The sequence below is a fragment of the Carcharhinus amblyrhynchos genome, chromosome 6, assembly GCF_965287045.1.
Source record: "Carcharhinus amblyrhynchos chromosome 6, sCarAmb.v2.hapA, whole genome shotgun sequence".
NCBI classification, from domain to species: Eukaryota; Metazoa; Chordata; class Chondrichthyes; order Carcharhiniformes; family Carcharhinidae; genus Carcharhinus; species Carcharhinus amblyrhynchos.
The window spans coordinates 83,069,061-83,093,013 of record NC_137329.1 but is presented as its reverse complement, the minus strand read 5'-3'; the positions used below and the strand labels follow the sequence as shown (position 1 = coordinate 83,093,013).

General features: G+C 40.7%; 1 protein-coding gene across 3 annotated transcripts in view; it reads right to left on the bottom strand.

Moving 5' to 3' along the window:
• The window catches only part of cadps2 (Ca++-dependent secretion activator 2), a 660,232-nt gene that overhangs the window by 7,605 nt on the left and 628,674 nt on the right, over window positions 1–23,953 (bottom strand). For 2 of the 3 annotated variants that reach the window (XM_080190798.1, XM_080190799.1), the window contains one exon: window positions 2,846–2,950. The exons of the other annotated variant lie outside the window; for it this stretch is intronic. In XM_080190798.1, coding sequence (XP_080046924.1) covers window positions 2,846–2,950 — 105 coding nt within the window. The remainder of the gene's footprint in view (window positions 1–2,845; window positions 2,951–23,953) is intronic. 3 annotated transcript variants of the gene reach the window in all.

The window sequence follows — 23,953 nt, the reverse complement described above, 5'->3', positions numbered from 1 at the left end:
CATGTAAATACAGATCTGATCTTGCCTTTAATCCTGATAGTTAATGACTCACTGCATCTCCCTTTTAAATCATCATTACTTTCCTGAAAACATGGATCCTCCCAGTGACCGTCCTTACTGGGAGTAGGAACATGGAGAGTATTATCACAGCACCATTTATTTTTGGATTTAACCCAAAGTGTTGTGCAATTGTGGAAGTTGTATAGGATGATCCAAAGATTAAAAAAAAAGTCTAATAAAACAGAGAAGGTATGGGATGTGGAGAAATATGGCTGAATGTGGGAATTAATTTAATGGTTAAATTAATAGTTAACCTGAGCGTATTCTGCGTGATCAGAGTTGGGTGAGTGACAGAAGACAGTGAAATGGAATCTTGAAGGGGAAATATATTTTTAGATTGCCCATGACATACATCATTATAATTCCTTTTTTTGATAATTTCTCACTGTTAAATAGCATCTATTGTGTGTGTCGCCTAGGCTGGGTGAACCCGAAAATGTGGCTTCCTTACAATTGAGAACTTCAATGATAGCATCTCCTACAGGTGAAATCAGTATGACAGAAAACATTGTGGGTTTGCACATTGCATCAAGCTTTCTGAGTGGAAATCTCCACCTATTGAACTAAATACAACACAGATGGTCACATTATGGTTGGCCTGTACAACTCTTGATATTTTAATATCTATTTTTCATTTCACCTTAAACCACAATGGTGCAATCATCTGATAAACTATGCTCTAATGTTAATTACCAAGCTAAATTGAGCTTGGGAACAAGGGGAAATCACTTAGCCCCTCAAATCTTTGCTGCCATGCAGTGGGATCATGGTTGATCTGTGACCAAACTCCATTAACTTGCCTTTCCCCGATATTCCTTTACACTCTTCATTTCCATGTTAAATGAGTGATCTCTTATTTTTAAATAGGGACCCCCAAGTTCTAGATTTTTCCACAAGTGGAAACATTCTCTTCACATCCCACATGTCAAGGCCTCTCAAGATCTTATATGATCTCAAATCGTCTTGTCATGTCATTTTAACACATCCTCCTGCCAATGCAAGATGGTCACTGATACCTGTCTGCATATGTGCACACACTTGGCAGTGCATGGCCAGAATCCTATGTTGTCGTTTGCAGGAGCTTCTAACCTGCCACTGCTGGTTAGATGCCAACTCTCTTTTTGTGGCACATTTTCCCCAGCACATTTAAACACACATTAGAGAGGGTATAACATTCTGACCTCTGGCATCTTCTGCTCTGTCAATTTTCTAACTTGCTCAATAACTTGCCTTCAAATGCTACGAGCTTCAACTTTAGATGACAGTCTTTTATGATGCGCTTTATTTTATACCTTCAGGAAGTCCATCTAAATAGCATTTGTTGACATTGACCTGTCTGTTACTTCAATCCAATTTGTCAGGTATGACCTATCTTACAGAAAGGAGATATTCCTGTACCACAGACAGAATTATGGAAGTCTGGCGGAGACATTTGCTCAGAGTTTCTCACCACCAGCTGGTATGCTAGCCTGTTGGCACTGTTCCCCCTCTAAGACGTTTTTAAAGAGGGTGGATTTGGGGTGAGAAGTTGAGCACCCACAAGCAACTGTTAACCAGTTGAGGACAATAAGGAACCTATTAAGGCTCCTCTTCCATGCACTAACAGGATTTTTTTCAGCCAGCTGGTGTGGCCCCTGAATAAGTTGAAACATGGCCAGAGAAAGCTGGCCACCTCCTGGCGACAAACCAGGTGGCCAGAGCTCCATTTCACTATATAAGGAGATTCTATTGGCCCTCCACCATCAGGAGCTCACCCACCGTCCTTAGTTGGCCAATCCAACAAAAATTGCATAGGCGTGTCAAACACACTTCTGCTGTGTGCGGTTGGGACCAGGAAATGATTCTGACACTGTTGTCCTAACCCAAAATCAAAAATTCTGCCCTATGAGTTTGAAAATTTCCATGCATCAATATTCCACTGTAAACCCTTGGAGGGAGTGCAGAGGAGGTTTACTAGGCTGATGCCGGAGTTGAGGGGGTTGAGCTATGAGGAGAGGCTGAATAAACTAGGCTTGTACTCGTTAGAGTTTAGAAGAATGAGGGGAGATCTCATTGAGATGTATAAGATGATGAATGGGGTGGATAGGATAGAGGTGGAGAGACTCTTCCCACTCAGAAAGGACAGTAGGACTAGGGGGCAAAGCCTCAAGATAAAGGGGGGGCGGTTTAGAACAGAGTTGAGGAAGAACTTCTTCACTCAAAGGGTGGTGAATCTCTGGAATCCTCTGCCTGTTGAAGTGGTGGAGGCTACCTCGCTAAATATTTTTAAGAAGAGGGTTGATGGGTTTTTGATAAGAGAGGGGATTAAGGGTTATGGGGAGAGGGTGGGAATGTGGAACTGAGCCACGACAGATCAGCCATGATCTTATTGAATGGCGGGGCAGGCTCGAAGGGCCAGATGGCCTACTCCTGCTCCTATTTCTTATGTTCTTATGTTCTACAGGACTGTGCCTAATCTTTAAAAGAGGGTGTGTCATCCCCTTATGTAAATGCAGATCTGATCTTGCCTTTAATCCTCACAGTTAATGACTCATTGCATCTCCCTTTTAAATCATTACTTCGCTGAAAAATAACTTCTCCAATCAATCTCTTAGCAAGCACGCAATGTGACTGCCAAGTATGTTGAAATACAACAATGCATCAGATGCATGTTAAAGTCAATGAAATTAAAATGACCTTTTCTCACAAACAAAATAGAATTTATCAGTTATTTATCTCATGAAGATAAGAGAAGTTGGAATGTACTAAGTGGCCTCTTGAGAAATAAGTAAAAAGCTATTTATACCTTGACTATTTTGATGAGTGTCTTCAGCTGGTAGAGATGGAGCTGCAGATCTAAACGGTCTGTCAGCCAGACACAGATGACTTTCATTGAGCTGGTGTACCATTGCTGGGAAAAGAAAAAGAAATTTCTACAGCCATCAGAGGAAAAACATTATGGATCCAGTAGTACATTTCCTTTATTTGAGACCCTATTATTTACCTTGCTCAAACTATGACCTGTGGATAGCCCAATCATTGGTTCCTTACTCAAGAAATCCCCATTTTAAATCCCATAGAAAATGATTTGTCAACAAATTAAAAATTACAATTTGTCATCAATTGTCTTAACATCCAATGTAAAATAGTTAAATGAGAGGTTGGCTGACTTATTGTAAGATACTTCTAATTAAAAGGGAAAGTCATATATAAAACTTTATTCAACATAGATAAACAAATACAGATTTATCTTTGACCTCAATTCCTTGCTTACCTTCCTTTTCAAAGTTTTGATAGTTTAATCCAACTCAACATATGACCAAATCCAATATGACCAACAGGGAAGACAAAACCATAATTGGTTGACTGCATTTTTAATTTAGACGACTAAGTATATTGAGGTAACATAAACTCACAGCCATTATTAACATTAAGCAAATGTCATAGTCAACATACATATGTAGTAACATAAAGCTAATGTATAACTTTAACATCAAAATACAGGACGGGTTTATCTGGCCGTTTGTTGGCGGCAGGGTTCTCTGGTCCTGCCAGCAACACACACCTGCCCTCGTGTTTCCTGGTGGTGTGGAGTGGTTTCAATGGGAAATCCCATTGAAAATGGCGGGACTGGATAGTTCCACTGCCAGCAAATGGCACACTGTCTCCCACTGCTGGGTACACAATGCTGGGAGGGTGGAGAATCCCACCAGCAATCATGTAATTTTGCCACAATAGATTGGTTTTTGGAGCATTCTGCTAGTTACAAAGGTCAATTCAATATAGCTACCATACCCCACTGCATATGAAAATACTATATCTGACTTGACCAAGATATCTACCCATTTTAAGATCTTAAAGCTTTATGTAAATTTAGGAATCAGTGAATATGAATAAAGACAATTTGGGGGGATGAGAGGAAGTGTTAGTAACACTAATCACACTTTAAAAGTATATTTCTCATTTAAACTTTAGCAGGATTGGTTGTCAAATAGGAGGCAGAGAGTGGGGGTTAATGGGTGCTATTCGGATTGGCGGATGGTGACTAGTGGAGTGCCCCAGGGGTCGGTGCTGGGGCCTCAGCTATTTACCATTTATATAGATGATCTGGAGGTGGAAACCGAGTGTATTCTGTCGAAATTTGCTGATGACACCAAGATTGGGGAAACGGCAAATTGTGCGGAAGGTGTGGAGAGTCTGCAGAAGGATCTAGATAGGCTGGGCGAATGGGCCAGGAAATGGCAAATGGAATTTAATGTTGGCAAGTGAGAGGTGGTCCACTTTGGTAGGAATAATGGTAGGAAGGACTATTTCTTACGTGGAGAAAAACTGCAGCAGGCGACGGTGCAGAGGGACCTCGGGGTCCTTGTGCATGAGTCGCAAAAACCCAGCTTGCAGGCGCAGCAGGTGGTCAGGAAGGCTAATGGGATGCTGGCCTTCATAGCGAGGGGGATTGAATATAAAAGTAGGGCGGTCTTGCTGCGGCTGTATAGGGCATTGGTGAGGCCGCAGCTGGAGTACTGTGTGCAGTTTTGGTCGCCGCACTTACGCAAGGATATTTTGGCCTTGGAGGGAGTGCAGAGGAGGTTTACTAGGCTGATACTGGGGTTGAGGGGGTTGAGCTATGAGGAGAGGCTGAATAAACAAGGCTTGTACTCGTTAGAGTTTAGAAGAATGAGGGGAGATCTCATTGAGACATATAAGATGATGAATGGGATGGATAGGATAGAGGTGGAGAGACTCTTCCCACTCAGAAAGGACAGTAGGACTAGGGGGCACGGCCTCAAGATAAAGGGGGGGCGGTTTAGAACGGAGTTGAGGAGGAACTTCTTCACTCAAAGGGTGGTGAATCTCTGGAATTCTCTGCCCGTTGAAGTGGTGGAGGCTGCCTCGCTAAATATTTTTAAGACGCGGGTTGATGGGTTTTTGATAAGCGAGGGGATTAAGGGTTATGGGGAGAGGGCGGGAATGTGGAACTGAGCCACGACAGATCAGCCATGATCTTATTGAATGGCGGGGCAGGCTCAAAGGGCTAGATGGCCTACTCCTGCTCCTATTTCTTATGTTCTTATGTTATCACAAGCTTAAATCAATCAAAATCTAATGTTTTTCAACCCATAAACCTTACAGTGGCATGCATACATCTTGCAAGGTTTAACAGTGTGTAACATAATTGTTGGTTGTGAGATTCATTCAAACTGAAAACCCCGAATAAATGGCTAAGCTAGACTCCACTCAGGCATCAAGAACTTCTGTTTCAAATGTTAAAAAACCGTACATAAATATTGTGGAGCCAACATATTCTTATGTGAGAAATAAAAGAATGACCAGGGTGAGGATAGGGCCAGTCAAGGATAGTAGTGGGAACTTGTGCATGGAGTCAGAAGAGATAGGTGAGGCATTGAATGAATACTTTTCTTCAGTGTTCACTCAGGAGAGGTTCCATGTTTTTGAGGATGAGCGCATGATACAGGCTGATAGGATGGAGGTAAATGTTCTGAGGGAAGATGTATTAGCAATTTTGAAAAACCTGAAGGTGGATAAGTCCTCTGGGCCAGATAGGATACATCCTAGGATACTTTGGGAGGCAAGGGATGAGATTGTGGAGTCTTTAGCTTTGATCTTGGGTCCTCACTGTCCACGGGGATTGTGCCAGAGGACCAGAGAATGACAAACGTTGTTCCTCTCTTCAAGAAAGGAAATAGGAATGATCGTGGTAATTATAGGTCATTCTTACTTCAGTGGTCGGTAAGTTAATGGAAAGGGTTCTGAGAGATAGGATTTATGGCCATTTGGAAAGATGCAGTTTAATCTGGGATAGTCGGCACGGTTTTGTGAGGGGTAAGTCCTGCCTCATAAATTTGACTGAATTCTTTGAGGAGGTAACTAAGTGTGTGGATGAAGGTAGAGCAGTTGATGTCGTATACATAGATTTTAGTAAGGCGTTTGATAAGGTTCCCCATGGTAGGCTCATGAAGAAGATAAGGATGTGTGGGATAGAAGGAAATTTGGCCAATTGGATAAGTAACTGGTTGTCTCATAGAAGACAGAGGGTGGTGGTGGAAGGAAAATTTTCAGACTGGATGCCAGTTACTAGCAGTGTACCACAGAGGTCAGTGCTGGGTCCTCTGCTATTTATGATTTTTAACAATGACTTGGAAGAGGGGGCTGAAGGGTGGGTTAGCAAATGACACCAAGATTGGTGGAGTAGTGAAGTGGAGGGCTCTTGCAGGCTGCAAAGAGACATTGATAGGATGCAGGGATGGGCCAAAAACTGGCAGATGGAGTTTAATCCTGATAAGTGCGAGGTGATTCATTTTGGTAGGACTAATTTGAATGTGGATTACAGGGTCAACTGCAGGGTTCTGAGGAATGCGGAGGAACAGAGAGATCTTGGGGTTCATATCCACAGATCTCTGAAGGTTGCCACTCAAGTGGATAGAGCCGTGAAGAAGGCTTATAGTGTGTTAGTGTGTATAAACAGTGGGTTTGAGTTTAGGAGCCATGGGGTTATGCTGCAACAATACCGGACATTGGTGAGACCACATTTGGAATATTGTGTTCAGTTCTTGTCACCCCGCTATAAGAAGGATGTGGAAGCATTGGAGAGAATGCAGAGGAGATTTACCAGGATGCTGCCCAGTTTGGAGGGTAGGTCTTATGAGGAAAGGTTGAGGGAGCTGGGGCTTTTCTCTTTAGAGTGGAGGAGGATGAGAGATGACTTAATAGAGGTTTATAAGATGATGTGGGGGATAGATAGAGTGGACGTGCAGAGACTATTTCCTCGGGTGGATGTAGCTGTTACTAGGGGGCATAACTATAAGGTTCATGGTGGGAGATGTAGGAGGGATGTCTGAGGTAGATTCTTCATTCAGAGAGTGGTTGGGGTGTGGAATAGACTGCCTGCTGTGATAGTGGAGGCGGACACTTTAGGAACTTTCAAGCGGTTATTGGATAGGTACATGGAGCACACCAGAATTATATGGAGTGGGATAGCTTAATCTTGGGATTGGACATAGCTCAGCACAACATTGAGGGCCAAAGGGCCTGTACTGTGCCGTAATGTTCTATGTTCTATATCACATTCTTCTGATTTCCCTAACTCAATTATTTTGCCAGAGAAGGCACAAAGTACAGGCCTGTTGCTTCCCCACAGACAAGGTTGGGAAGTTGACAGAAGCAGTCCTGTCAACCCACTGGTGGATAGTTCACATCAACCACCTGTCCATAACTAACGTATGGGCTGGGAAGCCACAAGAGTGCAGATAGGAGAAGCCTAATCTTGAGGTTAAACATTCCTTTAAAAAATCAACAGCACTTGAGGAGAAAAGATTCAGGTTTCCATCATCCATTGTGTGAAGAAGTCACTCCTGAACAGACTAGCTATAATTTTTAAAGTTATATGCCCTTTTTTTGTACTCCTGCATAATTGTCCATTTTTGTTACCATCCAAGACCAATATCATACCCAGTAATTCCGATTGTGACTTGGATTTTTTAAAAATGTCTTAAGTATCTACATAGCTCATCTAGTTCTGAGCGAAATTTAGAAACAAGTACGTACAAAATTGAATGAAGAGGGCTATTTTGATTATTAAACCTGTCCTTTGTTAAGGGGACATACAAAATACTATCTTTGGCTCCACCTCACTTGAAGTCAATAGAACTCAGAGGCAATACTACAATATTACTCAGGCAATATTTCTCCCCATCGCATCTGCTAAGGTCAAAAGTACCTGTAGTTTTAAGTCTGGCATCTCATTGTGGCTGGAGTCAAGCTAAGTTCCTTGCCCAGTCAGACAGGTTACGATATGTGGTTTAACAGACAGTACTTCAAATGTTCTGACAGTCAATTCGGCAGGCAGTGCAAATGGGGTGAACTTAGAGCTTAGAGGAACTTAATTAGTAAGCATTCAAGGCCTGATAACTTTATTTCAAACTTCCAATCTGCTGTTATTAATCCGGAAGAGAAGGATCAATGATGTAAAGTTACAAACGCCTGAAAGACCATGGGCAGAATTTAATACCCTTTCCTGTGGCAAATTTGGAGGTCTTACTAATGGCTAAATAGGCAATTAATGCCCATTCGACCTTATCCCACTGCTGATGGTATAATCCCAGGAGTAGATAGGTCTTGCCAGACAGGGAACACGGCAAGCAAACCTCTGAGTCTTGAGTGGGGAAGCGCGGGGAGGGATGGAATCCCTCATTCAAAGGTACTCAGTGTTTGACTGAGGGAAGGGGGGCCCGCTGAGAATCACAACTGCCCTTGCTGCTGACTCCTCCATCATTCTCACCTTGTAATTCCAGCCCCCCACCCCCCGCAGCCCACACCCCACAATCACTCACCTGTGGTCTGGGATCAGAGACAATCCTAGGCCTTGGGTACATGTAGTGCAGCCACCACCTCGCAGTAGCACTACCAGCTTATGACTGGCTGGCAGTTGTCCATAGGCTGAACTTTTGCTTTCTGAGTCCTTTACCCCATAGAAGGCCCACCAGCTCCCAGTTTGACAGACCTTCCCGAAAAGAGGTAACATGAGGTTCTGGCACACTCTCTAGTCAGAGGGTGACAATTCCATCACCTCCATTAAATATCACCTAATTATTTTCACAACAGAATAATTAAACAGGAAGAAGTCAGATATGAATTGTGTTACATTGCGTCGAATGGGATCTGCGATTTAAAAACTCAAATTATCCTGCTGATTCTTCACTTATAACTCGCAAGGCCATGATTTATCCTCTTCATTTTCTGCCCACATCTCTCAAGAACCACAGGAAACAAGGGAGAGATGCTGTGTTTGACACTGTGTGACCTCTGTATTTCTTCACACCAATTGTGCATGACTCCAGGCTGGCAAGTCACATTAGCAGCCCATTTCCTCATCAAGCCTCCGCTCGCTTTCCAGCCCAGAAAGGTCCAACAAATCAACAGGAGTGCAGAAAACAGAACATCAGTCTAATCTCACCATTTAAGGAACATTTTCTAACCTAGTGCAGATGAAGGTTTTCTGAGACAGTTAAGAGATGATGCTGCTGGATGGATGACTCAGATTTAACAATGGCTAGTTGCTAAAATTTTGAGAACCATGGCACTTGTGTACTTTTAATAACAAACGAGTCAACAGGGACTCAACACTCTGTGTCGATGCCTTCCATCGAGTATGAAAATCACCTCAGCAGGGCCACATGCACTCTCACATCATAATCTTTCTTTACTTCTCCAAACCCCGGCACCATCTCCTCCCCCAAACATTGCAGACCTTTAGTCTTGAATTAATAATCTATTGCAATGAAAAGAGGTGCGACATGAATGCCTGGCACTGATCCCCAACTGTGTTCAGCCTTGCTACAGGCACTGAAAGACATCCACCCCCCCACCCCATTGTTGGCAGTCAGTGACAAAGCCGGGGGACTGCACTTGCCTAAATGCTACAGCTGAGCCAAACTGGGTCTCTTGCAGCTGCGGAGGCTTCACTCACAGCCCATGAGCTCCACAATAGCAAGAGTGAACGCTTTGTCAGCCCCTAAACTGTCCTAACAAAGATCAGAGAGGTCGCCATGCAAGGCAACTGGAAATGAGGTTTAGCAACAAGTCTGCTGGCAAGCTGCAAATAACTAACAACAACTGAAATTAAAATGGAGCATTTAGTCGCCAGGAATTGTACACATTAGGTATTTTCATTCCTCCCCTGAGCATTTTGGGCACTGCATAAAAAAGTAGAACTCATTCTTTTTTAATCTGGGTGACTTGCCTGCTTGTATTTTCTACGGGCCTTGTCAGCACATTGCTTGGGAGACACTGCTTAACAATGAACTAATTACAGGCAAATTTCATAAACACTCTTCACATTCAAATTACTGTTGCTGTAAGAGGCTGACACACAAAAGCCCATCAGTTTATTTGTTCCAATTTAATTGTCATTAAAAAGAAAATGACTTCGGTTTTAGCCAATCTGAGCAATCGATTGTGATGATGATGCATGGTGAAGGAGGGGGCAAATGCGGGGAATCATTTATCTTAAAACAGTAACCAGAATGAAACATCCATAGCAACAGGCTGTGATTGAGAGTTGTTGAGTTTTTAACCGCTACCAAGTCCACTTTCAGGAAGTTAACAAGTGACTCAGTTCTATACCTGTCACTTTCTTGTTTGGTTAAAAATGTCCACACAAGATCCACTGACCTAGGAACCTGGTCACGGATTGTGCAGTTTTTGGACACTTAATGGCATTCTAAACTTCTAATATGGTGTGCAAGGGGCACACATTCATTAAAAGGTGGAAGTGATCTGCCCATCTTATTGGTAAAGGCCAACAAAGAAGAAAAATTGGCAGGCAGTGACTGAACATGGAATGAGATTTATGGCCATTGCATTGGCGTAATGTCTATTTCAGGCTCCCACTGCAAGACTGCTTTGTCCTTGAGACTCCTGTTTTTCTGATTATTGCTTCCTGCAATTGCTGCTTTTCACTGGGGGTTCCCAAGTAAGGAATCAGCCCTCCTCCATAAATACCAATATCTTAAATTATGTGATAAGCTTTGCTGTCTAAACAACAGAAGGTGATTTCTCAATATGAGTGCCAGAATAGGAAGATCAGAATGATGGAAATTGTGCCTGACAATCGAGTGTAGGACTGACTTGGTGGGTTTTCCCAGACTTGTCTTAACTACTTATTTATTGTAGCCCTTAGTTCATATTGGGCTTGGTGCTGGAAGTTCACTAAAAGGAGCATTAAATAATTGTGCATGTCAGCAGACATTCAAAGTCTGTAGGCACGTAAAGAGCTTCAACAATATTTTTAACTTTTAGTAGGCTGCAAATATTTTGTAGTCTTTCCAATGCCAAAACGAGACAAGAGAAATTGCAGGGCAGAAATCAAAGAAAGGAAACACTGAGGTAGGAAATTGAATCTGCTGCCAACTAATGAGGCAGAAGAGCATTCAACTGATAGCTAAAGAAATGGAGGTTCTACTGAATGAGAAGGTTGCCTTGTTAGACACAATGGTGTACCCTTCCCAGAGGGCAAAGCAGGATGTCTGCAAGACACAGAAATCCAACTCAATATGCGCTTAAACAGAAGCGGAAGAGGGTGGCACTCACCAAGAAAGTTGTTTTTGTCAGGCTACCTCTTAGTACCATTTACCAAGGAAATGGTCTAAATATGCATGGTACAAGGTGTGGCTTGACAACATTTCCACTTTTCTGACTGCCATGCCTCAATAACATTGTAGATCTTTTTTGGCTTGCTATGCATGCCAATCTACCAGTTCGACATAAGTTTAAGCTATTTTGGCCTCATTTGCATTTTCAAAGGGCTTATCAGGGCAATTCAATTTATACGCACGATGGCCAATGGTTGAAAAAAAAGCAAAGGGCCACATGGCTGCCACCAGTGACTCTTCCACTTTTGGAAATGCAGTGACGAGTCCGACACTAGCCCAGAAACAGAGGGAGATTAAACAAAGCTGAGTTAGGAGATGGTCTTCACAACCGCTGGCAGTGCCACCCCAATGGAGCAGATATCATGCAGGATTTGGTGTAGGTTTACAATTGGGACTGTGCTGAGCCAGTGACTGTGGAGTTAATTGCCTCCAGTCACTGCCAGGTGAGTGGACCATGCCTTGGTGGGAAAATGGTGGTTTTAAAGTATTCTAGCTCTGGTGCTGATCTCATTGGTAAATCTTTTTTTTTTGTATCACCTATTCCATGAAATAGCATGTCTAGGATATTTCAGAATTGAATGCAAACGTTGATTTTTGGTGAACTTAATGACTGGTATGAAACTTCTCATTAAATACTTTCTCATTTGAAAGTTCACATTGCAAGAGTTCCTTTTCCATTCTTTTCTTAAAGCCATGCAAATACTTGCTTTAGAGTGACTTAGCAGATAACAGATTCTGGAAAACAGGGTTAGGGTAAGTTGGAGGAATATGTAGTTTTAATATGAAAACATAAAACACAATTCAAATTAAAATCCGTGTTGAATATCTAATGGAAATTGGAAACAAAAATCCTTGCAGAGGTTTTGAATATGTCACCCATTGCATACTGAATCATGAGCACTATTGTGCTACACACCGAGAGCGCATTGTTTATTTTCCAGATCCAAGATTCTGTGCTTATTTTGATTTACTGCTATATTTTCCAGTCGCTGGCTAGAATTTTCTGGCCATTCACGCCACTGCAATTCTCTGGTCCAGCTGCTGTGAATGGAGATTTGGCTGAGCACCAAATTCTCCGTCCTTACTTCCAGTGGTGGTGTGACTGCCCAGAATTCTGCAGCCAACATGGCCACTGACGCAGATGGGGAATGGGCAATTCAGCTGCCTTTAGTGTCAATTATGGTCTGTACATGGACCATTTAAATTTAACCAAAATTGTCTCATCAAATAATGAACTATAATTTTGCTTAAATATTATAAACATTTACATGGCTTGCATAATTTTTTATTCCTTTAGGATACGATTGTCATGAGAAATAGTGCTCTGAAAGGATCATGGACTTTTAAAATCCCATGATTATTTTTCAAAAGATGATCTATAATATTCAACACACAGTTTCCAGCACAGTACTTGATCCTGCTTTAAGAGTGCAATATATTTGTTACCTTGCTTAATGGGCTTCCACTACACTCTGTAAGAGGCAATATCATGTAGCTCATGGACATGTATACATCTGAAGTTTCTAATCATGGCTATTCAGTTAGAGAGTTGTTAACTTGGCTCAGTTCATTGTATTTTGCATCAATTTAGTTGCAACCTTGGTTGACATTTTTATGTACTGAAGGAGTGCTGCATTATCAGACATGCCAACTTTGAGACGAACTACAAACTGATGCTCACTTTGTCCTGATTTAGGCTGACATTCAAGATCCCATGTTGATAAAAGCTTGGGAGCTCTCCAATTGTCCTGCATTTCTTCCTCAATGAATACCACTAAAAATAGATTAGCTGGTTATACTGGCTGCTGTATTTGCTTATGCATTAATGGCAGCTTAAAAATATTGATGAATGTGAATTATATAGTGATAACAGAAGAACATGATGGTGTCCTTTATAAACATAAGCTCCTTCTCCCTTCCTTGTACTCTCTAGAATGCTCAGCCATTACAGAATGCTCCATCTCAGTGTGCTCTTCAATCAAATTGGTACCTCAGCCAAGGTTAGAATTCTAGATGCACCTTTTTGAATCAAAGTGCGATGACCAAGCACTGATGGGCTAATAAAGTTTATTACAAATCAGAAATAAAATTGACAAAAAGATAAAAAAGCAGATCATTGGACAAGTAGCAGCATGGCTCTGGAATATTTTAAAGTATCCAAATCTAAAATTCACTTTGCGTTTTGGAAACAAAAACAAAGTTTAGCTATAAATATTAAGATATATTCTATCTGTCCTGTCTGAAACATAGCCCTCCACCTTTCCTCCTTGCTGAGCCTTGCTAACACATGGACTTTGGCTGTGAGCTCGCAGTAAGTTTCTAATAACAGGGCCCATGCTGATCAGCAGATAATATTTTGTATAGCACAAACAGCAAAACACAAATTGCTCATGCAACTGTGGTGCTAAATAGAGACTTGACAACCAGAAAGTGTCAGGAAAAACATTTGTTTCACTCGCAAAGCTTCCTCTGAGCTCTTCATGGACAAACACAGCCGACGCAACAGCTACTCTGATATCAGAAGCCTTTCATACTGGTTGCACTGAAAGGTGATCTAGTTCTCTCCCTGCTTTCAGTGCAGTAAACTCAAGTGGATCAGCAAATCCGGCTATTGCCCAGTCCTTTGCACTCCCTTGCTACTCCATGGCTCCCCGCGTTTGGTTTCTATAGTGGGAACATTTCTCTTAATTAGTCACAGCTAATTAGTGTTCTGGCATAGAAAAGGAGGCAGAAATGTCAGAGGTACAAGGCTACATCTTCTTAATCCTTTGATAATAATTTAGCCCCCTGGGAGGAGCTCAAGCTGTGGTAAGTAGTGACTGACAATAAGGCGAAATTAGGTGGGCAGCAGACCATTAGAAAGAAAGAATGAGAAGCACTACCAACTCCTGCTGAGCACCAACAGGAGACTAACTACACTGACAGATGAGGTGCCTGTTTAAGTCTGCTGTGTTAATTAGCTGAATTCTACCTTCTCCGCTACATATGGCCAGCTGCAACATGTGGAGTTGTGTATTTTCTTTCTTTCTGGTTCATGCCAAATAAAAAGCTCTGAATCAGAGATGTTATCAGATTTCACATATTTACTTCACCTTTGGATTTGCCAATTTGATGTCAGATCTTTCACCAGAAGGAAAACCTGAATTTCCATGAACTGCAACAGGCATCGGAATAACTCTTGTCTATAAAAGTGGGTCATTATGATGCACAAGAAAAAGATTGGACAGAAAAAAATTAATAAAAAATGGAAATGATTAATCGATCACAAAATGCGAGAAGTAGTTACGGACTAATTACAAATAAAGTTGCATCAGATGTACATATAAAACAGGGACTACCCAAAAGACTTCTTTGTCACGGCCAAAAACAAGAATTGTTGCATTAAAAACAGGATTACAACAGGAATTCAAAATATCTTGCAGAAGGATTATCTGTCTCTACAACTCTCTATTTTCCTTTTCAATGCTTCTTAAAACCTACCACTTCAACAAATTTTTAGTCACTCATTCTAATGTGTCCTTCTTTAGCTCACTACCAATTGTTGTCCAATTACACTTTGGGGTGCTATATAAATGCAAGTTGTTATTGAATCTGTGACAACACTAACAGTGGAACACAAGCAGAAGAGCAAACTGACAATATCCAATCTACTAAAGAGTACAACCAACAACCCTGCTGTTCTATTCAATGGTGCAGCAGTCCTTCTGTTTTCAGCATGTGACACTTGTCTAATTATAAAATCATTATCAAGCCAAACAAACATCTTAGCCTCCGCAGTAAAGCAATGCAAGAAGTGCACACCATCCAATTTAACAAGCCTCATACGTTTTCACAGCATTACTTTAAACTGAGCACAGAACATGGCATCCCAGTAAAAGAAATCTCACTGTGAAGGGTCATGAGTGACTCTCGAAGTTGGCATCACACTGATGGCCACAGCTGGCACCAAAGAACAGCTCTGCAATTGAACGCATCAGCAGTATTAAACAAAAATAAATTATTGATAAAAATAATAGGTGTTGAGGAGTGATCAAATTTGGCTTGAATCTAGATCAGTCCAAGTTTCATTCTTGTAGATTAAGATATTAAAGAGTGGGTTGGGGATGAATTCACCAACCCCGTCAGATGGCCCATGGGAATCCCGATGCCCTGCTGAATGGGGAGTCAGCCAAAAACATTGGGATTCACGGAAGGGTGAATCCCCATTGCCTTCATGTCTTATCTACCACACCGGCCCTTGATGTTCCCACCCAGAGTAGGCGGCAACCTGATAATTGTCATACAATCAGCAGGTTTGCATAGTAAACAGGCTAGATGGTCCAAGCATCGGCCTTCCATCATTCATCCGTCTCCCCAGTTGGAATTGCACCGGATGGGTTTTGTTGCTTAGAAATGACCAGCATGGACCTGGTGTGCTGGACCTTGAGGGGTTCGATGAGCTCAGTCCACTTGCCATTTGCTCCTCTGCCTGTGCTTGGCTGCAGAAGGTCCCAAAGGATCCTCGGGGGTTGGGTGGACTTGGACAAAGGGTTGATCTCTGCACTGTCCCCTGGAATGGGGGCCCCATGGCTGGACTGCCCCTTCTAGCTCTGGTAGGCCCAGGGATGGTGATTTCGGGCATGGTGATCACCTCAGGCATGGTGATTGCAGGCAGCTCTGCTATCAACATTTTCATTCCTATGTGGCCTTGTGGTTTTAATCTTCACAGCCAATGGTCAGCTGGCAGGATTGTAAATCAGCAGCACCGCATTCTGCAGCAGGGATTTTCCTTTCTCTCTGTCAGAAGGTACAGGAATGAACAAATCCCTTTGAAGTCCTCTGACTAAGGGGAGATGTCAATTTCACTGGGAGAACGGGCTCCCTTCTCCACAGCTGTGCTATTCAACTAGCCCCAGTGTATTCACTTAGCTTTTATTTGAAGTCTTCCGAGAAAACTGAAACCTTTGAAACCCTCTTTATTCCGTTGAAAACATTGATTTCTTTCAATTTCATAGTGCAGTGCTTTGAAATAGGCTTTGATTGCCATACTAATGATTTTCTACTCAACTTCCAGTCAGTTATGATCATTTATCTTGCCCTTCATGCTTGAATGCATCTCAAGTACCCCCACTGTTCCTAACTTCAAGCTTATAAAGATTCTAAGTCTGATCGACAACTGTGATTTCTTCAAAGCGAATAAGTGGTCTGCAAAAGAGGGAGTGAAATAATTTATGGCTCAGTAACAGATTGGACAGAGTACTTCATCACTGTGTCAGGATGGAGGATGGGGAATCAATAACTGTTATGAGGTAATTGTGTTTTAGTTTTGGCTTTTATAAGTGGGCCAAAGGTTTGAGTTAATAAATGTTCGCCATAATGAATGTAACAAATATCAACCATCCTCCATTTTCTTAGAAACCTTTCTTCACTTTAGATATGACTTTTGAGTTAGCAAGATTTTAAGGACATAGAACTAAAAATGTCAGTAGAAAGAAAAGTATAAGCTCCATTATCTGCGATGAATCACAATAAATCTTTGGAGAATGGTGTTGTTGGCATTGCCAATTCTCCCCACTCCCACCCATCATCACTTGACACCATTCAAGATTTGGAGCAACTTAACTGCCCTCTATGGTCATGATTTTAATTTCCCCAGCATATATGGAATACTTTACCACCATGTGCTGCGCTGATTTGTGGTACAGTTTTTTGAGTTAAGAATGAGCAATTGACACAGAACATACTTGCACTCTCACACTGGTTTTGGCTTTACCCCTTGGATTGGATTTGGTCAACTAGCATGAATATTATGTTGCCACAGTAGCAATGGTGGACTAAGGTCTTTCACCTTTTCATTACACTTCAATAATCCTCTGGAACAAATGACGGAAATTGCGGGAAAACAACGTTAGTCAATACACTAACATGAGTATACCAAAATGGAAGATGTAAAGTCATTAGAAAAATAGGTATTCTCATCTTCATAATACAAGTGGAATCATACATGTTGGTGCAAATTATTTTCGAATTCAACCTTTTCTTTGTGTCTCACGTTTTAATCTCTAACTGGGCTCCCAATATGATGATTTTAATCAGTTCTGCTGTACAAGTCTGTTAATGAAACTTAAAAATAAATAATAAGGAGTTGGGAATAAACAGAGAGGGACAAAACTTGTGAAACTGTCATCTCAACTTGAAAACAATTACTGCATTCTTTAATAGAGTCTCCACAGAACTGATATTGTCAAAACATTTACATAAAGCTAAGCACCAGTTAAAAATTCAGACATGTAGGTAATTCACCAGACTGTTCGACTACCACAACTTTCAGAAGCACAAGAAATGAGTGACATCACATGAAGGGCTTTAGAAAGAAACCGTTACCTCAAATAGCCTCAAGTACATCATTGAACTTATACCATCCATCCTTTTCTAAAGGTGGAAGAAGGAAAACAATGATTATGGCATGAAAAAGGAAACAACATTGACTTTGTTCGCTGGACCAATGAAGGCATACTGGCAGAGCACTCATTCTCCATCCAAGTCAAGAGGATGCAACTGTATATAAAATGGGTTTGAAAAGAAAGGGATAAAAATGCAACCCTCAATACACAAAGTCCTCAAAATGTAGCACATTGATGGTTTACTTTATGTTTAGTTTAGGTACAATGCAAATAAACTTCACAATGAAGCAGTGATGCAGTCATGACTTTTCATCCAGGCTACAGTTATCATCACTAATTTCACCTGATGCATAACTTATAAAAATTCCCACGGATACACATATATTAAATCATTTATAACCAAACCTGTGCCATTTCATATTAGTTACTTGTCATACTCATATGTACATCTTTCTCACCCTATCCCACATTAGACTGCTGCTTCTTCTTGGAATCTGGGCACCTTTTGCGAATTTTGTTCCACCAGTCACAACTAAATTCCAGACTTCAATTGAAACCAAATCCAGACATTGGGGCGGGATGGTATCACAATGGTGAGCACTGCTACCTTACAACTTCAGGAAATGCAGGTTTGATTCTGGCCTTGGGTGACTATCTGTGTAAAGTTTGTCTGTTCTTCCCGTGTCTGTGGGGGTTTCCTCCGGATGTTCTGGTTTCTTCCCACAGTCCAAAGATAAGCAGGTTAGGTGAATTGGCTGTGTTAAATTGCCCTTTAGTGTCTAAAGATGCGTAGGGTAGGTAGATTAACCATGGTAAATATGCAGGGTTACAGAGATAGGTCAGGGGGGAGGGCCAGCTAAGGTGTGCTTTGGAGAGTCAGTGAAGACTTGATGGACCAAATGACCTCCTCCTGCATTGTCGGGATTCTATGGTAAAGTGTCATTAATCAAGTACAGTTGGAAGAATAATGCACAGAGTCATGATTATCCATAATCTGGTGAATTCCAATTTTGGAATTTATTTCAACTACATTGGGATAGCAATCAGGGCTCTAGCTTGGAAATCCAATGAGATACTCACTGTTTTGATTCTAGCAGCTCATCAGGCACTCCTGCTGCATAAGGCCAATCATACCATCAGCTGGTATAAAACGATTACAGCCTTGGAAAGAATATTTAAGTGCAAATTCCTCTGCTATTTTCCAAGAGAAGAATTGAAGATATGAAGAAGAAATCTTGTGTACAATGTTGCACAATGGAACTTTGTGAGGATCCTAAAGTAAGAGACTACTCATATGCAAAAAGAACAATTACCATGTTGACTCCGGGCTCTTATCTAATCAGAAATATGTTCTAATAAACTGCAATTTCTTCAGATTCCCTCTTTCCCATATTAATATTGGTGAATGCTGTCATGCAACTAGGTAAAATGTACAGTATGCTTTAGAGATAGGGCAAAACCTTTTTAAACTGAACTAATAAAGCTGCTTAAGCCCAAATAAATCAGGATTTTATTAATATTTTCAAGATTCTGGTTATCCTAGATTGGGATTTCCAACTGGTAATGATTATGATCAGTCTTCTGTTCTGGTCTTCTGCCCTCTGGGAATCCAGTTAAGATTGTCCAGACTCATTGTTCAAAACACATGCAGTTATGAGGAATGATAGGCTTCTATCCCTTTAGCCTGGGATAGATTTGAACTTAGGTCTAAGGAGTCTTAGTTATAATTAAGAAGATGTACCAATTTGAGAGAGTTAAATATAGATTAGAAAAGTACATCATGGTTTCTGAATTCAAACGCGTTAACCCCAAGGGTAACAAAAGGCCCAATATAAGGATTTGGTTTCAATTTAAGTCTGGAATTAAAATATCAGATGAACAAATCATGACTGTACTGGCAGTAAATTAAATTTCACAAAATTAACTTTATGATGATTATTGGTACACCTCTGAAGCTGGGCAAGGAAAGTCTGTGGAAATATAAACTTTTACTTATTTTTCTAATATTGCACTTACTAGACGTGTGTTTTGTTACGTTTTTGCATTTCAATGCACTGTGTTATCACATTAGCTGAAGGGTTCACACAGCAGGCTTAACACAACATTTATCAAAAAATGTTGATCAGTCATAATTCTTAAATTTCCATCATAAAAATATATTGCATTGGAGACCTCCTGCACTGTACAAAGCTTCCAATTGATCATTAGAAATGAAATTAATGTATTTGAAATATTAAAAATAGGAATTATTTTAAAGAGGGTAAATTCCAAATTCAGAATTGTACTTAAAGTTAATAGAACTATAAAAAAATACACATAGGCTCTGCAGATACTGATAGTTTTGATACTAGATCAGCAATATTACATTCTTTCAATGTAATTCATTTGTATGCAGTGCTGAATACTGTACAAAATACATTTTGCTTCAATACAAAATAAGATGTAGGAAATAGTTTATTTTCAGTATTTCAAGAAATAAATACACTTAAATTAAACTGATCCATTGTGTTTTCAGTTCTGAACTATGGATTTTTTTTTCAGATCAGCTGTGACCCAGGTCAATGTTAGATAGGGCCAATGTAATACAAATCTCTTAAACTAATCTGTTAATGAATTAAAAGAGGTTACAAGAACAAGCTTTGTTTTACGATTTGCAAACTCGGTAATAATGCCACTCAAAATGATCAGTGCAGGAGGATGCAAAGTAATTAAAGGAAGCAAAGTGATGAAGAAGCCTCCTTTCACAATCAATGGGGAAGTCTGCAACATACATAACTGAGTCAAAGCCCTTCTGATAGTGGAAAATAGATTATGCTAACAAAATAGCATGCTTTTATTTGGAGCTGTACTATTTCCAGATAAAATGCAATTACATTTTGAAAAGTTAAAATATTGGATCAGTCTGTGATACCATCAGCAATATTACGACAGCAGAGCTATAGAAGAAATAAGTGGGAATGCAGTCATTCTTCACTGCATCTCTTTGGCTCTGCTTCTGGATCGAGTTCTGGGAATACTTATTAACAATTGATTCTCACCATGCCCTATTTTCAGACAGTGTGCCAACTCATGTATCCATCAGTATGCAATCAATTTTCTAGTACTCAGTCACAGTAGAAAATTAACTTCTGTACAAGCGCAACTTAACCAAATAATCTGCTAAGGGTGGTTGTTCCAATTACACCATCCTGGAAAGAAGCCTCATCTCTGGGAGTGTACACAAGGAAATTGCAAGCATGCAGCCTGTCATTTTCCATCCTTTTGGGAAAAAACTTCCCCCAAATATCAACATTATCACTTTGCTGCTTGAAAATCTGCTCTTTAAACATTTGAATGACCAACACTGCAGATTACATATGTTCTGAAATTTGTCTTTCTGCCAGGGAGCCTCTGGGAGCTGCCCATTATGTTCAGCCCATTAATTTTGACAGATGGAAAGTTGCATGCCTGAAGTTTCAACAGATGCTGGCTGAGGGTGACACTCTCTGGGAAAGCATAAACTTAAGAAAATTATCTGAGTAGCAGAAAATTGGAAGTGAAAAGTGAATATACAAACAATTTGGAAAAGAAGAGCAAAATCCTCCAGAAACATCACCATGAAAATTCCAGATTCGTGAACCCATCAATAAATCTCAATAATTTCCCTATTGTCTGGACAGATCAGAAGGTAATTTAAGTGATGGTGCATGAGCTGTCCAACTTGTTTGCTATTAGGTTTTGCCAGGTTTTGCATTATGAGCCAGAGAGTATTTGTTTTGTTGAAAACATAAACTCAATTCTGGACCAGCACGCGTTTGTTTTACTTTTGAAATTGGAAAGTAAAATGTGAGGGTTTCTGGCAAAGCAGAAAAGACCATTTTGTTGAAAAGGAATATATTGTGACTAATTATCATACTCTAACCATATGTTGAATACCCAGCACCAGTTTAGTACCCTCTCCTGCTGAGCTTAGTTGTGTGAAAAATCACAGATGCAAACTTGCAGAGCATTCTGTGATGCAGGAGCATTTCATTCCTACTGATTTCATAGCATGGAGGGATTTCACAAGTGGAAGGGGCACACATTGAGGAGACTTTGAAAGAGGGAGCAAGCAGAGAGGATCTAGGAGACAATTCCAGAGGGCAGGACTGAGATGGATAAAGATTTTGCCACAAAACGTGGAGCAATGTGAAACAGGGGCACACAGCAATGGACACTATTTAGGACAGATGGTATGACAAAGAACGAAGAAAAGTATAGCACAGGAACAGACCCTTCCGGCCCTCCAAGCCCATGCCGATCATGATGCCCTAACTAAAAAACCCTTACTCGGTCCATATTCCTCTATTGCCTCCCTATTCATGCACCCATCCAGATCCCTCCAAAATGTTGCTATTGTGCTTACTTCCATCACCTCCTCTGGCAGCACATTCCAGGTATCTACCACTTCCTGCATGAAAAATTTCTCCTGCACATCTCTCTTAAACATTCCCCCCCTCACCTTGAACCTGAGCCCATTTGTAATTGACAATTCCACCCTGGGAAAAAAATCTCTGAATATCTACCCATGCCTCTCATAATTTTATACAGCTCTATCAGCCTCTGTCTTTCCAGTGAAAACAATCCTAGTTTATTCAACCTCTCCTCATAATGAACACCCTTGAGATCAGGCAACATCCTTTTTTCTCTCCAAAGCTTCCACATCCTTCCTGGTGACCGGAACTGCATGCAATACTCCAAATGCAGTCTAAACAAGGTTTTATATAGCTGCAACACGATTTCCCAACTCTTGTACTCAATGTCCCAGCTGATGAAGGCAAGTCTGCCTTTTACCTTCTTAATCACCTTATCATCTGTATTGCCACTTTTAGGGAACTATGGACCTGCATGCCCAGATGCCTCTGTATGTTAACGTTCCTAAGAGTTCTGCCATTTACAGTATAATTCACACCCAAATTTGATCATCCAAAATACATTACCTTGCATTAGTCCAGATTAAACTCTATCTGCTATTTCTGTGCCCAAGTCTCCGATCTATATCCTGTTGTATCCTCTGACAATCCTCAGCACTAACAGCAACTCCACCAATCTTCGTGTCATTTGCAAACTTAATAATCAGACCACCCACATTTTCCTCCAGATCATTTATATACTATAAACAACAGAAATCCCAGCACTGATCCCTGCTGAACAGCACTAGCTGCAGGTCTCCGTTCTGAAAAACACTCTTCCACCACTACTCTCTGTCTTCTATAACAAAGCCAGTTGTGAGTCCATCTAGCCAGTGCACCCTGAATCCCTTGTGATTTTAGTTTCTGTATCAGTCTGCCATGTGGGACTTTGTCAAAAGCCTTACTAAAGTCCATATAAACTAAACCCACAGCCCTTCCCTCTTCAATTATCTTTGTCACCTCTTCAAAAAACTCAATCAAGTTGGTGAGACATCACTTTTCCTAGTACAAAACCATGCTGCCTTGTCAATAACTAGTCCATTTTCTTCCAAATGTGCAGGAAACCTGTCCCTCAGTTTCTTTCCCAAAAGCTTTCCACCACTGACATCAGGCTCACCGGCCTATAATTTCCTGGATTATCTGTTGAAGGATTATCCAGACTGGAAACTTTACCTCTGCTCTCTCTCCACAGATGCTTCAGACCTGCCGAGATTTTCCAGAATTTTCTGTTTATCTTTCAAATTCCAGCATTAGCAGTAATTTGCTTTTTTATTGAAATGGACTTTGTTAGTTGTAAAAGATTGCTGTATAAATGCATTTCTAAAAAAAATTTGTAACTTTTGTTATCCTAATTCTTTGTTACTTATTTATCAACCGGCTTTCTAGCTAAACTATCGCAATACCTCTTATACGATATTTGTGAAATTTTTGAATAAGCCTCCTATGTGACACCTTACCAAATGTCTTCTGAGAATGCATAATCCCCACAGCTAATGCATTGTTAGTATCTAATGTATCCAGATAATGTTCAATAAATGAAACATTCTAAACAAAGTACAATGGTTCATTAAGTAAATGACTGGATCAGTTCATATATTTCCAATTGCAAATTTTTTCCTGACTTATGGATCATTGAATTTGCCCAAAACTCATGTTAAGCCAACAGGTTTAGTTTATTCTTTGCTTTCTTGAACAGAAGTGTTACACTGACAACTCTCCTGTCCTCTGACACAATCTGCTTAATGAAGGACAATTGAGATTACAACTTCTGTCATCTTCAGCCCGATTTCTTTCACCAGAGGGTGCATGCTATCAAGATAATGGAGCTAGTTTTAGTGATATAAAATCACACAGCTGCTATTTGTACAGAGCTTGCCCACAATCCAAATTGCAGAATAACCAAAAGATGCTTGGAGTTGCAAACCAAAGGTCT